Source organism: Furipterus horrens, unplaced genomic scaffold (genome assembly GCF_987537825.1).
Source record: "Furipterus horrens unplaced genomic scaffold, mFurHor1.1.pri manual_scaffold_17, whole genome shotgun sequence".
In the NCBI taxonomy this organism is placed as follows: domain Eukaryota; kingdom Metazoa; phylum Chordata; class Mammalia; order Chiroptera; family Furipteridae; genus Furipterus; species Furipterus horrens.
The window spans coordinates 12527921-12541963 of record NW_028327187.1 but is presented as its reverse complement, the minus strand read 5'-3'; the positions used below and the strand labels follow the sequence as shown (position 1 = coordinate 12541963).

At 39.4% G+C, this 14043-nt stretch overlaps 1 protein-coding gene across 5 annotated transcripts in view; it reads left to right on the top strand.

The window, feature by feature from the left end:
- Window positions 1–2781: 2781 nt before the first annotated feature.
- The window catches only part of HDAC8 (histone deacetylase 8), a 244191-nt gene continuing 232929 nt past the window's right edge, over window positions 2782–14043 (top strand). The window contains exons 1-5 of one of the 5 annotated variants that reach the window (XM_090264599.1): window positions 2784–3194; window positions 3741–3793; window positions 6345–6475; window positions 8296–8437; window positions 11509–12584. In XM_090264599.1, coding sequence (XP_090120725.1) covers window positions 2970–3194; window positions 3741–3793; window positions 6345–6475; window positions 8296–8437; window positions 11509–11530 — 573 coding nt within the window. In that variant the 5' untranslated portion in view covers window positions 2784–2969 and the 3' untranslated portion in view covers window positions 11531–12584. Of the gene's footprint in view, window positions 3195–3740; window positions 3794–6344; window positions 6476–8295; window positions 8442–11508; window positions 12585–14043 lie in introns of those variants that run through there. The other 4 variants (XM_090264598.1, XM_090264600.1, XM_090264597.1 and 1 more) reach the window with 4 other exon arrangements.

The window sequence follows — 14043 nt, the reverse complement described above, 5'->3', positions numbered from 1 at the left end:
ACTTGTTCTCACCCAGCTATTCCTTTTTGCTCTCCTTTCTGGCATCTTTTTCTCCTTCTAAGCCCCACAAACAGGCATTCCTCCAAATTACACTCTCTTCCTAGCTCAAAGCTTCTCACCATGGTGTGGGGCAGGTTTTAAAAAGTGACATCTGATTGAATCTTCTTCTTCTCCTTCTTCTCTTTCTTCTTCTTCTCCTTCTTCTTCTTCTTCTTCTTCTTCTTCTTCTTCTTCTTCTTCTTCTTCTTCTTCTTCTTCTTCCTCTTCTTCATCCTTCTTCTTCTTCTTCCTCTTCTTCTTCTTCTTCTTCTCTCACTCTGGCAGCTGCTAAGAAGAATGTTTTGTAGGTCAGAAGTGGAATGGAAACTATTTAGATGTTGCAGAAAGTCCAGGTGAGCAATTACAGTGCCAGGACTGGTATAGCAGCATTGCAGAGGGAGAGAACTGAATGTACAGTGTTTAAGACATGTCTTGGAGGTGGAACCAATGGAAATTGTTGACAGATTAGATCTGAGAGTGAGGGGAAGAGAGGGAATACAAATAACTGCCAGGTTTCTGGCTTAGGCAACTTGGTAGCTGTTGGTCATTTTTGACCATTTAGAAAATCAAACTCGTGTTTGTTTTGCTCTACTCTATGAGTTCTTCTTCCTTGTTTTCCTCTTATATTGATACTACTAGTCTGCTCTTCACCTAGACTTTCAATTTAAGAGTTTTCAGTGACTCTCTTCCATCTCCTTCTCTCTCACCAATATCCAAGTGGTAAGGAAGCCCCATTGAACCTACCCGGTTGATTGTTTCTCCTTCCCTGTTCCCATTGCTCCTGCTCTAGTTTAAATCACCGCTGCTTCTCATCTGGACCATTGTGGCACTCTCCCTGCCTCTGGTTTTTTCAATAGCTCATCTTTCCTAGACACTACTGCTGTCGAAATCTTTTTTAAAAAGACTTCTGTTCAAATGTCTCCCCACTTCCCACGGGATAAAGTCTGTTACCTTTAGCCTGGCATTCAAAAGCCTTCATGATCCAACCTGTTCATCTGAACTGGACTAGAAATACTCTCCTTTTTTATTTATGTGTGTGCTGCCAATTCCAGTCTGCACGTCCTCCCTTGGCTCCCATCTTCGTCAAGTCAAATCCTGCCCATCTGCTGAGACCCCCTCAAATGCCACTGAATAAGAATCCCAGTTGCCATTTAAGAACCAGTTATGAAGTACTTGATGCTTACTGATTAAGTAATTTAAGCACCCTACATCCATTATCTGACTCTGCTGTGTAGGGATTTTGTGTATTTGTCTCATCTCTGTGAGAATGCAAATTCTCTGAGAGCAGAGATCACACTGTAATTGATCTTGAGGACTGAATTCTCAGTCCTACCGCATATACTTAGTTGATGTCAAGTACATGTGTGATGAATGAGTTTTTGCAGAGCTTTGCTATGGGAAAACATAGAAGAAGCATGAGAGTGCTTGCTTCGGCAGCACATATACTATAGAAAAGAAGCATGAGAGCTTACATTCTAGTTAAAGAACACATGGCAGGGGGCAAAAAACACTTGCAGAATACTAAGCATTGAGGAGATACTAAATGCAGGGTTGAACAAATTTAAATTTAACACAGAGTCATCCTGGAGGAATCAAGTTTATACAGTAAAGGGAATGTCCAAAGGCTTCAGTGTGAGGCAGACCTGGTTTTGAATTCCCGCTTTTGTGTTTGTTAAGTGTGTGACTTTGAACTGTTATTTCTTCTCTCTAAACTGCGTCTGTAAAATGGCATATTGTAACCTCCTTCACGGGACTGTTGGAGGGGTGAAATGAGATAATATATACAAGTGAATATCACAATGCTCAATAAATGTTTAGAGAGTAAAAAGCAAGGTAGGCCGATTTACATTTTATTTTTTGAGAGAGAAATGTCAATGTGTTGTTCCACTTACTTATGCGTTCATTGGTTGATTCTTGTAACCAAGTAAGCTACCCCGCCAGGGCAGCAAAGTAGATTTTGAAGAAGGTAAGGATATTGGGTTGTCTGAGGGCTGTTAGTAGGTCAGTTCAGGTTCATGTGAGAGAGCTGGGCATTTCAGCATTGGTCAGCTTGCATCAGTACATAGGGACTTGTAGGAACTTAGAAATACTGATAGTGATTCTAAAACTGCTTCAGGATATTCTCTAATGTGGACCTTCGCGTGAAACCCGTAATATTTCCTTAACCTTTCAACAGCTGCAAAAGCAAAGGGAGGGTGGAGAGATAATCTGCAGCCTCCAAACATCCCTGAAAGTATCTGCTTACACCTTTAGGTCACATGAATTTTCAAGGAGTAATTTGACATCATTGTTTGATTGGAATCTACCAGCCAGCCTCTTGGGAAAGTGCTATCAGCTTTGCCAGAGTAAATTATTGAGATTGTTAACTCTTACATGAATATGGGTAGGTGATGAAAAGCAATGAGGCACAAAGGCACAGAATTTACTGTAAACTTTTCAAACCTTTTGTACCATTAATCAATCTTCTACCCCAAACAGCCATTCTGATGTAGCTGGGTGGTGTTGTTGGTGGGCACATTGTGTTTATCTTTATTTACGTGGGTGTATTTTCAGAATGAAACAATTTTTAAGGAGTTGAGGCTTTTTCTTTAGAGCTAAAACTCAAATTCGCGGCTATTTTAGTAATTAGTCTCTATTCTTCCGCTACTGAAACACCTTGAAACTACATCTCCCAGCATGCTCTGAAGCTGGTCTGACCTCATCTCAAATGGCCCCGTAGGGCAACAAGGATGGTTAGTTTTGACCGTGCTTATCTGTGCCATAAAACATCGATCTAATTGACAGTTATCTGGGATTTTATACCTGCAGACCTCCCGTTCTTGAACTGTGGTCACTAAATGAATGGGTTCTTGCCTGGGAAGACCCATGCATTCCTTCCATTGGATGGGGAGCGAGGGCAGGAACTCTGGTGATGTCAAGAATAGGAGGGAATGTTGACCAGGGAGCACCGCTGCGGCCGATCAGGGGAGCAGGAACTGGAGCCCGGGCTGAGTACGAAAAAAGCTGCATCCAGACGGTGGCTCCCGCACGGCTGGAAGTGGAAGATGGAGGAGTCAGAGGAACCTGCGGACAGTGGGCAGACGCTGCCGCCGGTTTACATCTACAGTCCTGAATATGTCAGCATGTGCGATTCCCTGGCAAAAGTCCCCAAACGGGTAAGAGAGGCTGGGATGAAAGACCGTGAGCTTTTGCAGTGGGGGTTGGGGTAGGGTGGGTGGACGGGAGGGCATTAGGATGCGAAGGGAGCAGGGGACTGGGGGATATCTGCAGCAGTTATTTGGGAAGCTGTATGAGGTGATGGAGGAAGTGTTTCCTTACAGTTTGTGAGAGCGCCGCGTTTATCAGCGGGGCGCCCAACGGACTCAGGTGGCGCGGGCGGGGGAGGGGGCTTGCTGAGGACGGTATGGCACTGACGGAAGGCGTCTCTAATGCAAGGGGTCCCTAAAGTCGTGGAGAAGAAGCTGCAGGAGAAAAGTGGTCCATAGCCTCTGTCAGGCCTGGCAGCTGTCACTTTAGCGATTTAGATACTTTGTATCTATACTTTGTACTATATTGTCTAAAGTGCACTTGTTAAGTTAAACGAAGGGAGGGGGGGCTAAAAGTGCATTCCTTTGTTTAGGATGATGAAGTCGGCGCAATTTCTCTGAATTAAACAGTAAGAGACTATTTTCTGCTTTTTCTCTTTTTCCTGATGTTTTTAGGCCAGTATGGTACATTCTTTGATCGAAGCATATGCACTGCTTAAGCAAATGAGGTAAGTTCAAAGCCCTGAACCCAGGTGTCCTAACCTTAATATCCTGCTTCACCAGGGCACTAATTAGGGACGAGGCTTTTTAAAGCTTTTGTAATTCAGAGGATTTGTAATTGGCCTGTAAGCTAACGAAAGCTCTTGAATTAACAAAACTTGAAAAGAGTGTCTGAAGCACTTCAGTGCCATTTGAAATAGAACTTTACTGCTGACAGGGAAATTAATCCTAGGGAGAGGTGCTTTGTGGAGATTTTGAGGTGATTACATTTGGGTACTAAAAAAAAGATGTTCAGCGAGGAAGTGTTCTGGTTTGGTGTTTTTTTTTTTTCTTCCCCTAAGCCAGATCTGAGGGCGTGGGTTCAACTTGAGACTTTTACATACCCCATGACCACCACCAAACTTTTAATCAGTGGGCCTGGAGACAAGTCAAAACCAAAGCTAACTCCTGCAGCCAGGCACAGAGCTAAGTACCTTTTTAAAAAAATGAACACTATGTTTGTCATTTTAAGACTAAATATTATAACCCTGACACTTGTAGTATTATTTATGACATTTTCTGGCCAACTAAGTGTCTCTTTACACCTGCTAGTGTGGTATGCTTCATTTCTCTCCCACAGGTACTGTAATAGGCTTTCAAGTGTTATCCTTATTATTAGCAACCATTTATTGAGCACCTTCTTTAGGAATGCTTTTCAATCATTTTTTTAAAAGCCATATATTTGATAAACATAAAAACTATATGCCTTCCATTAAATTCACTTAACATTTCAAAAACAGACTTTAAAACAAACAAGAAATCAAAACAAAGCAAAACTGGCCCTGGCCGAGCAGCTGAGTTGGTTTGACCTCCAGTCAGGGCACATACAAGAAACAACCAATGAATGCATAAATAGGTGGAACAACAAATCGATGTTTCTCTCTCTCTCTCTCTCAAAATATCAATAAATAAAAAAATTAAAACAAAACAAAACTGTCAAATCCCATTGCTGGTTAAGTAGGGAGACTTTCAGTAAGTATTTGTTAAATAAGAGGGAGGTTGCTAGAAGACGGAGCTATTAGGACTGGGAAACACGGTTCAAGAAACTAAACGTTTTTATTTTAATGGGCACATTTGTCACCTTTCATGATGTAGATATTTTTCTTAAAGAAGGGGCAAGAATCAGATCATCTGATCTTGGCTATATGTATTTAATTTTTGAGGCTGAGCCTCAGGCTGGCCTGTTTGGTGATAGAAGTATCCTGAAAAGTCATGCTAATTGACCAGAAACTCTTGGCTCTGTTTCCAATCAGCAAGCGTAAAAAAACACTACTGCCCCCCCATGGCCTAGGTCATTGCTTTTCCAACTTGAATATGCATATGAATTACCTTGTTAAACAAATTTTGATTCAATAGGTCTGAGGTGAGGCTGAAGTTCTGCCTTCCTAACAAGCTCCCCTGTGATGCTGTTGTCAGGCCATAGACCACCCTTTGATTGGCTAGGGCTACAGAGCAGTAACTGCAGTGGGGGAGTCAGGAAGAGGAAGTGGGGAATAAATAGGCAGCTAGAAGTTAGAGGTGGTAAGTCCTGTTGTTAGCTTAGCACCCTGTATTCTCAGTCACTCCTGTTTGTCACTTCTTGTGAAAAGCCTAGCTCCAACTGTTTGCCCTCCCTTTCAGAGGCAGATGTGAGGGACCAAACACAGAAACTTTTATGTTTTGGGTTGCCTTTTTTAATCCTTTATTTAAAGATATTATTTACTTTTTAGAGATGGGGGAAGGAGGGAGAAAGACAGGGAGGAAAACATGGATGTGTGAGAGAAACAGGGATTGATTGCCTCTCACACGCCCCCCAACTGGGGACCTAGCCCGCAATCCAGGCATGTGCGCTGATTGAGAATTGAACCAGTAACTTCTTGGTTTGCAGGCCAGTGCTCAACCCACTGAGCCACACTAGCCAGCACTATCCTTTAATATTAACAATGATAATTATCCACAAAGCATTTTTATATGTTATTTAATCTTCACATAAGTTCCATAAGGTCCCCCCACTTTACAGATGAGGAGACTGAACTATAGAAGAGTCTTCTTACCTGAGGTTATAGAGCTGGTAAGTACAGAGTTAGGACAGGAATATAGTTCTCTTGACTCCAAATTCAAAATTCATAACACTACAGCTGCCTATGAAATGAAAATATAGCTGAAATGATTATATGGCCCAATTAGGAACTGATTCATATCAAAATATCTCAGCCTACTGGTTTATCATGAAAGTTGCAACTCACAGAGTAATGTTTGTCCAATATCTGATTATTTTAACTAAAATATACTTTCTTTTACTACCTGTAAACTGAAGGGGAAAATCTATCTTCTCACCCCCATTAAAGGAACCATTACATAGATGTGAAGAACTGAAGACTATATAGTGCAGTGGAAAAACAGAACATGTTTATTACTTCAGCTACGGGAACCAGAAGCTAAAAGTTGTATTTTCTGCTGAGATTACTGGTTCCTGCGTCTAGCTTCTGGCATCCTCCGGGTCTGCGTCACTCACTTCTCTTTGTTCTCTGTTGTTATTAGAATAGTTAAGCCCAAAGTGGCCTCCATGGAGGAGATGGCCACCTTCCACACCGATGCCTATCTGCAGCATCTCCAGAAGGTCAGCCAAGAAGGAGATGATGATCATCCAGACTCCATAGAATATGGGCTAGGTAAAGTCATTACTGAGCAATGGTGGGAGATACACAGCCTCCATCGATAGGTCATAACTACTTAATCTTTTATAACTTGCCTGGTCGTCTTTAATACTTTTTAATTAAGAACGAATTAATGTGTTAACCACAACCTTAATCTCCCAGTTTAGCCACATGTATCTCACTTAACAAGCAAACCATATGAGTTGAGCAGAGCTGAATGATGGATCAGATGGAGGAAAACCTTTCAGTTGCTTGGGGCCAGTAGCAGTGCCCAGATTGGGTCTGGCTATGTATGTATGCTGATTTAACTGTCCTATTACCTTACATTTTAACTTGAGTACCAATTCACATATATGTTCTGGTGAAGTTTTCTGCTTCATCTTTCATTGAACAGCAGCATTTAAAAAATTGGAAGTGGCCAATAGGATAATCTAGAGAAACATGATATAGAAGAACTGGACTGGGAGCGGGACAAGAAACCTGTGTCCCAGGCCTGAGTCTGTGCAACCATAGATAAGACATATCTCCTCTCAGATCTGTTTTTCCCCCTGCAGTATGTGACTAGTTAATCTTGAAAGTTCAGTTTTTTTCTAGCTCAACACTTTAAAGAATTTCCTCCCCCCGCATTGGAGATGTTTCTCTCTTATTTGAAGCTAATTTTGGCATAGAGCTTTTTGGTAGGATATGTTGTCATATTTTTAACCTATTCCTCCTAATAGGGTTCTGGACCCAATTACCCCTACACCACCAAGCAATGCTCGTGACACCAGCTGGGTGTTCTATAGTTCAACTCAGTTCTTCTGACACACTCTACCTGCAGATGACATGAAATTCCATAGATAAAGGTCTTAGTCCCTCGAGACTGCTGTCTACTTCAGATGCCAGTTACAAGCCCAGTTGTTACATGTACCTCTGACCCACTCCTTGGGTCTGATTATTTTGCTAGAATGGCTCACAGAACTCAGGAAACCCATTTAGTCTCTACATTACCCATTAATGATACACTTGACCCTTAAACAACACAGCTTTGAACTGCACTGCTCTACTTCTAAGTGGATGTTTAAAATTTTTTTTCTCTTCCTTATGATTTTCTTAATAACCTTTTCTCTAGCTTACTTTACTGTAAGAATACAATATGCATACATAAAACGTACAAAATATACATTAATTGACTATGTTATTGGTGAGGTCTGTGGTCAACAGTAGTCTATTAGTAGTTAAATGTTTGGGAGTCAGAAGTTAGTAAATGAATTTTCGCCTGCATGGGATGGTCGGCCCCCCAAACCCCAGTGTTGTTCTAGAGTCAACTGTAAAAGGCTATACTCAGGAACATCCAGATGGAAGATACGCACAGAGAAAGGTATGAGGAAAGGAGGCAGAATTTCATGCCCTCTCCAAACACACCACTCTCCCCAAACATCCATGTATGTGTTCATCAACCGAGCTTTCTGAACCCTCTCCTGTAGGGTGTTTATGGAGACTTTATTACATAGGCATGGTTCATTAAATCACTGACCAGCTGGCGATTGACATAAATCTCCAGCTCCTCTCCCCTCATTAGAGATCAAGGAGTGGGACTGCAAGTTCCAACCCTCTAAAAACATGGTTCCACTGGCAGCTAGCACCCATCCTTAGTGTGTGGTCCCCTCCTCATCTCCTTAACATAACAAAGACACCTTTATTGCTCTCATCACTTAGGAAATTCCAAGAGTTTTAGGAGCTCTGTGCCAGAAATGGGGACAAAGACCAGATATATACGTCTTATAAATCACAATATCACATTTCCTATTTCTCCAACTCATCTTTTAACAAGCTCTTTTGATATTTGCCCAAAGGTTATGACTGTCCAGCGACCGAAGGGATATTTGACTACGCAGCAGCTGTGGGAGGGGCTACAATCACAGCTGCCCAATGCCTGATTGATGGAATGTGCAAAGTAGCGATTAACTGGTCCGGAGGGTGGCATCATGCAAAAAAGTAAGAAAATGAACTTTCTGCTTTTTGCCTCTTTCCTTGAGTCAGTTCCTCAGTTATGTAAACTTGTGTGCTTACTGTATTGGCACTTATCGAGAGACTTGTATATATATTAGTGCTTTACTAGGCATTCTGAAAAGATACACATGAACCAGAAGATGACATAATTAGCGGAGAGCAAACTAGGAGAGACTAACCTCTTTAGGTCTCAGTTTCTTCATCAGGAAAATGAGCAGGGCAAAATATATAATCTCAAAATTCCTTTTCATCTTTTCGGAAATCCTTGTCTTCTAGGGATTTATACACTAGAAACATTAAAGAAATTAGAATAATTAGGGAGAAACTTCAGTCTGGGTACCAAGTGAATATACATATGAGCTGAAGAGATTTAGCAAGAGGGAGAAATTAATGATGGGAGTCTTGGAAAAGGTGCGTTGTAGAACTAGGTCCTGAAAGAAGTGAGAAACAGATTTTCAAATAGGTGGACAATTAATGAGAAGAGATTTAAAACAAAAGGCTGAAGAATCAAGGAGACTTATGCCGCGAGAATTCGGTGTCACTAAGGACAAAGGGCTTGTGAAACAGCTCTTAGGTGTTACTTGGTGTTAGAGGAAAAGTCCTTTTGGAGTTCCGTGTTAATGTATCAAACAGCTATGCTCTATCCGACACAGACTGCTGGGCCTTATTCAGCATTTGGCATCTTGCTTGATGTGTCTTTGGTACTTAATACATGTTGGAGAAGAAGCATTTTTAAAACTCTGTACTAATCAAGGTCCTAATGCATCATTCACACACCAGTTCTTCATACGATCGCTCATGACTTTTGATGCTCTCCGGTGTCCTTCAGTCTGGAAAAAGCAATGCTTTATTTTTCTCAGAATAAAACGTGGAGCATAATTTCAGCATATGCAAGTTAAGGTAATAGCATGGAATTCTTTTCCTCAAATTGACAGTTTTCATTAACCAAGGAAGTCCTTGAGAGAGTTTACTACCAAAATCTATTGAGGTGATGGAGCAAAGAGAACCAGTGTTTAGCGATAAGTTTTACATGCGCTTAACAACAAAGAGAAACAACCTGCTGCCTTCTGTTAGCTTTTGCTCTATTAAAAAAAATTCAGCAATCCCAAGGAGAAAAAAAATGACCTCTCTTCAAGCTACAGATAAAGGGTAAACGACCAACTTTCCCTGAGCCAAGGCCTTCTATGCCATCTTGTGCTTAGCAAGTTGAGAATAATAGTGTGGTTTCAGTGAAAATACCTGGTCCTGTAAATCAGATCTGGTTTGAATGTGGCACTTGGAGGAGCTTATGTATTTACTGAAAAAAAAATTTTTTTTAATGCTTCTCATTTATGAGAATAACAGTGCTACATCAGAAATTGATTCGTCGATACTGAGTTTGGGAAACACAGGCAAGCAAGATCAACATTTTATTGGGACTACACAAGTTAGCACAGTACTAGGCACCAAGATTCTAGAACAAAAACAAAAATGCGAAAGTGGTATAGGGCGGAGCTTATGTACTTAAGCCTCCTAGGACCTGGGTCAGTTTCCAGGGGAATACCCAGATACCTGATACTTCTTTTTTTTTTTTTTTTAACTTTCTTATGGACTTATTTATTTATTTATTTTTAGAGAGAGGGGAAGAGAGGGAGAAAGAGAGGGAGAGAAACATTAATGTGTGATTGCCTGTCACATGCCCCCAACTGGGGACCTGGCCCGCAACCCAGGCCTGTGCCCTGATTGGGAATCAAACCAGTGACCCTTTGGTTTGCAGGCCGGCGCTCAATCCACTGAGCCACACCAGCCAGGGGGTGATACCTGATGATACTTCTTATTGTTTTGCTGCCAAAGGACATGCATTCTATATATTAAGCCAGTCATGGCTGCTTCTGGGCTATGTATGGGAGTGGGCATACCCACACACCATTATTGTAACTATTCCAGACAGCTCTCAGCTGATCCTACTTTGAAACAGATACACCTGTGGTAAAAATATAAATTACAGACAGTTTCTCGGAATTGCCCCAATTCAGTATGTTCTTGACATTCCTGAAACCTCTCTGCAGATGGACTACAGGCATTTAGTCCACAAACTGACATCTAGCCAGCATTTATCTATTCTAACCAGTATTTCCCCATCCCCCAATATGTGTATACATTCATACATGACTTTTATTCATTCAACATGTGTTAATTAGGAACATGCTATATGCCATGCATATGTTTATCATCACTAGTAAACAGAGGTATATAAATTGAAATGTGGTATGTTCTTTCCCCTAACAATTTTGGGGAAAAAAATCTTCAAAATATACAGGATTATAGTGAAATTCACACATTCTTTTTGAAAATTTTGGAAATAAGAGTTAAAAGTGGGGAAAACGTTTATACCTCATGACCCAGTAATATTATTCTTAGCAATCTATTCTAATGAAATAAACCAATTCTGCCCTCAAGAAATTCATAGCACAGAGGCAAGACCACAAATAGTTAGATTTGAAAGCTAAACAAGAGTGATTTTCAAATAAAATTCTGCAAAAGATTAACGAGAGACTAATGCTATTATATATTAAACATACAAAACCAGAATAATGAAAACACTGATACCATGGGTAGAAGGTATGACAGATGATGTTATAGTAAATTCCCCAAAGAGACAGTTATATATGAGAATTCAGTCTCTTATAAAGTGTGCGTTGCAAGTGAATGGGAGTGGAAAGGATTGCTCAGTAAATGATGTTGTGACAGCTTGTAGCATTTATACTCTCATCTTCTGTAATAAACTAAAATAAGTGGCAGCTGGATTGAAGAGTTAAATATAAAAAAGCAAATTTTTAAAAACTAGAGGGAGTGAATATTTATCAAGCTTCTGAAGGGGAATAGTTTTCTAAGCTTTAGGAAGTACTAGAAAAAACTCATAAAGGATGAGATCAACAATTCGACTTGTATAAAAAATTTAAAACAAAAATAAGTTAAAACTTCTGTGGACATTTAAAAAATAAAACATAAACACATACTGGAAAGGCATATATGACATAAATTCGGTGAAGCATGATGTTTTTGTATTTTCTAAGGTACTCACAGTATGATGTATAAGAAGAAACATGGGCAAAGAACACAAATAGACAATTTACAGAGGAGTTTTAAGTACAACTGGAAAACATGGGACAGTGTTCATCACTACTAATAAAAGAAGGAAAACAACTGGGGAGCCTCTTTTTAAGCCTGTATTTAACAGAATTGAAAAAGATGGTACTCAGTTTGCTAATAATAGTGTGGTTTGGTTCAACCCTTAAGAAAGCAACTTGGAAGCCAGCATGTGCTAATATCCTCTTATGGAGTAAGCCTATTCCTGATAATGTTCCCTAAGAAAAAAAATTCAAAGTATAGAAAAAACTAGTTGCATGAAGGTGTTTATCAGTGTTATTTAAAAAAAGAAAGAAATAACATGCATGTCTAGCAATAAGGAAATGGTGAATCCTCTCTGTGGAATATTATGCTGTTATTTTAAATGATAATTATGAAGACTACAGGGCATTTCAGCAAAATACTTATGCACTAATGACAAAGCAGGTTTTAAAATTGTATGCACATTGCAATTACAACTTTGTAAAACACACACCTGTAGGGGAAAAAGCTAGAGGGAATGGTAATAGTGCTTATGTTAGGGTAGCCAAATTATCGATGATTTTTTAAAAATGCATTTCTCTAGTTTTCAAGTTTTCTGTGATGAGATTTTATTACTTTTGCAGCTAAAATTTTACCAAAATAAAGAGGCAAAAATTAGTTACAGCAAACATAAGAAATGGTTAAAATCTTTATTCTAATTGATTTTTAAGAACACTAGTATTCAGGTAGACAGGCAGAAGACATTCACAGACAATTCACAAAAGAGGAAATAAATAGTAAACAAACATGAAAAAAATACTTAGCATTACTAACAATTAGAGGAAGTAAAATTGAAAGATCATATATACATGTATATATTTTTCTCCTATCAAATTTGAGCCAAAGGAAGGAAGATCTTTAACTTATAACATCTATTACTCTTGGTAATCTATTCTAAGGAAATAAACCAATTCAAAACATGGAAAAGCTGTGTATATGAAAATGGTAAGTTCTCCTTACTTAAAAACGCAAAAAATAAATAAATAAATAAAAGGGGGAGGGATACATAAATATTCAACAGTGGAATAGTAAGGTAGTAGTATACTACAATGTATCTGTTTGTTGGGCTATTATATAACCATTAAAAATGGTGGTTAGGGCAACTGCATAATAAGAAAAATGCATATTGTATAATATTGGCTTTGTTTCTAAAGGGCAGGTAGCTACAATATCATACATTCACTTTGATCGGAGTCATATAAAAATATATGCATATGAAAAAAATCTTAGAAGGAAAAGTGGTTGACCTGTGATCAACACAGGAGTTGGGATGCAGATGTCCTGCACAATCCAAAATTCACATTATAAGTACAGTGGGCCCTCCACATCCACGGATCCCCAACCACAGAGTTAAACTTTGAACAACACGGGCTTGAACTGCGCTGGTCAACTGAAAAAAATTCGTGTATAAGTGGACCTGCTCAGTTCAGACCCGTGTTGTTGGAGGGTCAACTATACAACAAAATGATACCAGTAACTCTGTAAGGAGGATACGTGTATCCTCACACATACATATACATGTACCTTTTTTCTATTTTCCCTATTTTTTCTATATTTTCTCTCAATGTGATTATTTTACTTTTATCAATAAACTTTTTATAACAAAATCTGCTTGGAACAAGTTGTGAAGCAAGGAAGATACAGACACAATATGGTCAATGTGTGCTAGTTACACACAAGGTAGTTGGTTGTACAGGAAAAGGAGAAGGAATCTGTCTTGCCATTGGTGGGGATGAACAATTACAAGCAGAGGGAATAATAAAAGCATGGCGAGAAGAAATTATGGGGCACTTAGAGAACTGCAAGTAGTTAAATGTGGCCCAGATATAAACACAAATAGAGCAAGACAAAACTATAAGGATTTTGTAAACCATACAGAGGAGATGGATTTTTTTCCCCTGAGGCTGGTGGGGATTTACTGAAGAATTTTAAAGTGGGTGGCAATGTGCCAATTGAATCAGAAGGAACTGAGCCTAAAGGTGGAGAAGGCTATTGTAATTATCCATTAAACAAACATTTATTAAGCTCCTGTTGTATGCGAGGGGATGTGGAAACAAAGAGGTATATCATTTGAGGACAGTTGGTACCAGACCAAAGGCCACTTAGTGAATCCATGTAAAAGGGGAACTAAAATTTTAAAGTAAGTAGTGGAGGGGATGGGGCTTGATAGTATGCTAACTTGAATAAATAAAAGCTATTAAGATATGTTTATTTTGTCTCGTTTCATAAATTTGAATGCTTCAACAAACAAAAAATGTATCAAGAGCTGATTGTTTTTGTTTTGGGCCTAGTTTTTCTAACAACATTGCTTGCTATTTCAAGATGGTACATTTCAGTTCCTGGGAGACTTGGAGCATGATCAGTTAGAAGGTTGATTTTGCCAAAATATTCAAGGGCTTCATCACTTTTCCTGAGGGCTTCTTAATCATTTGGCATTCAGA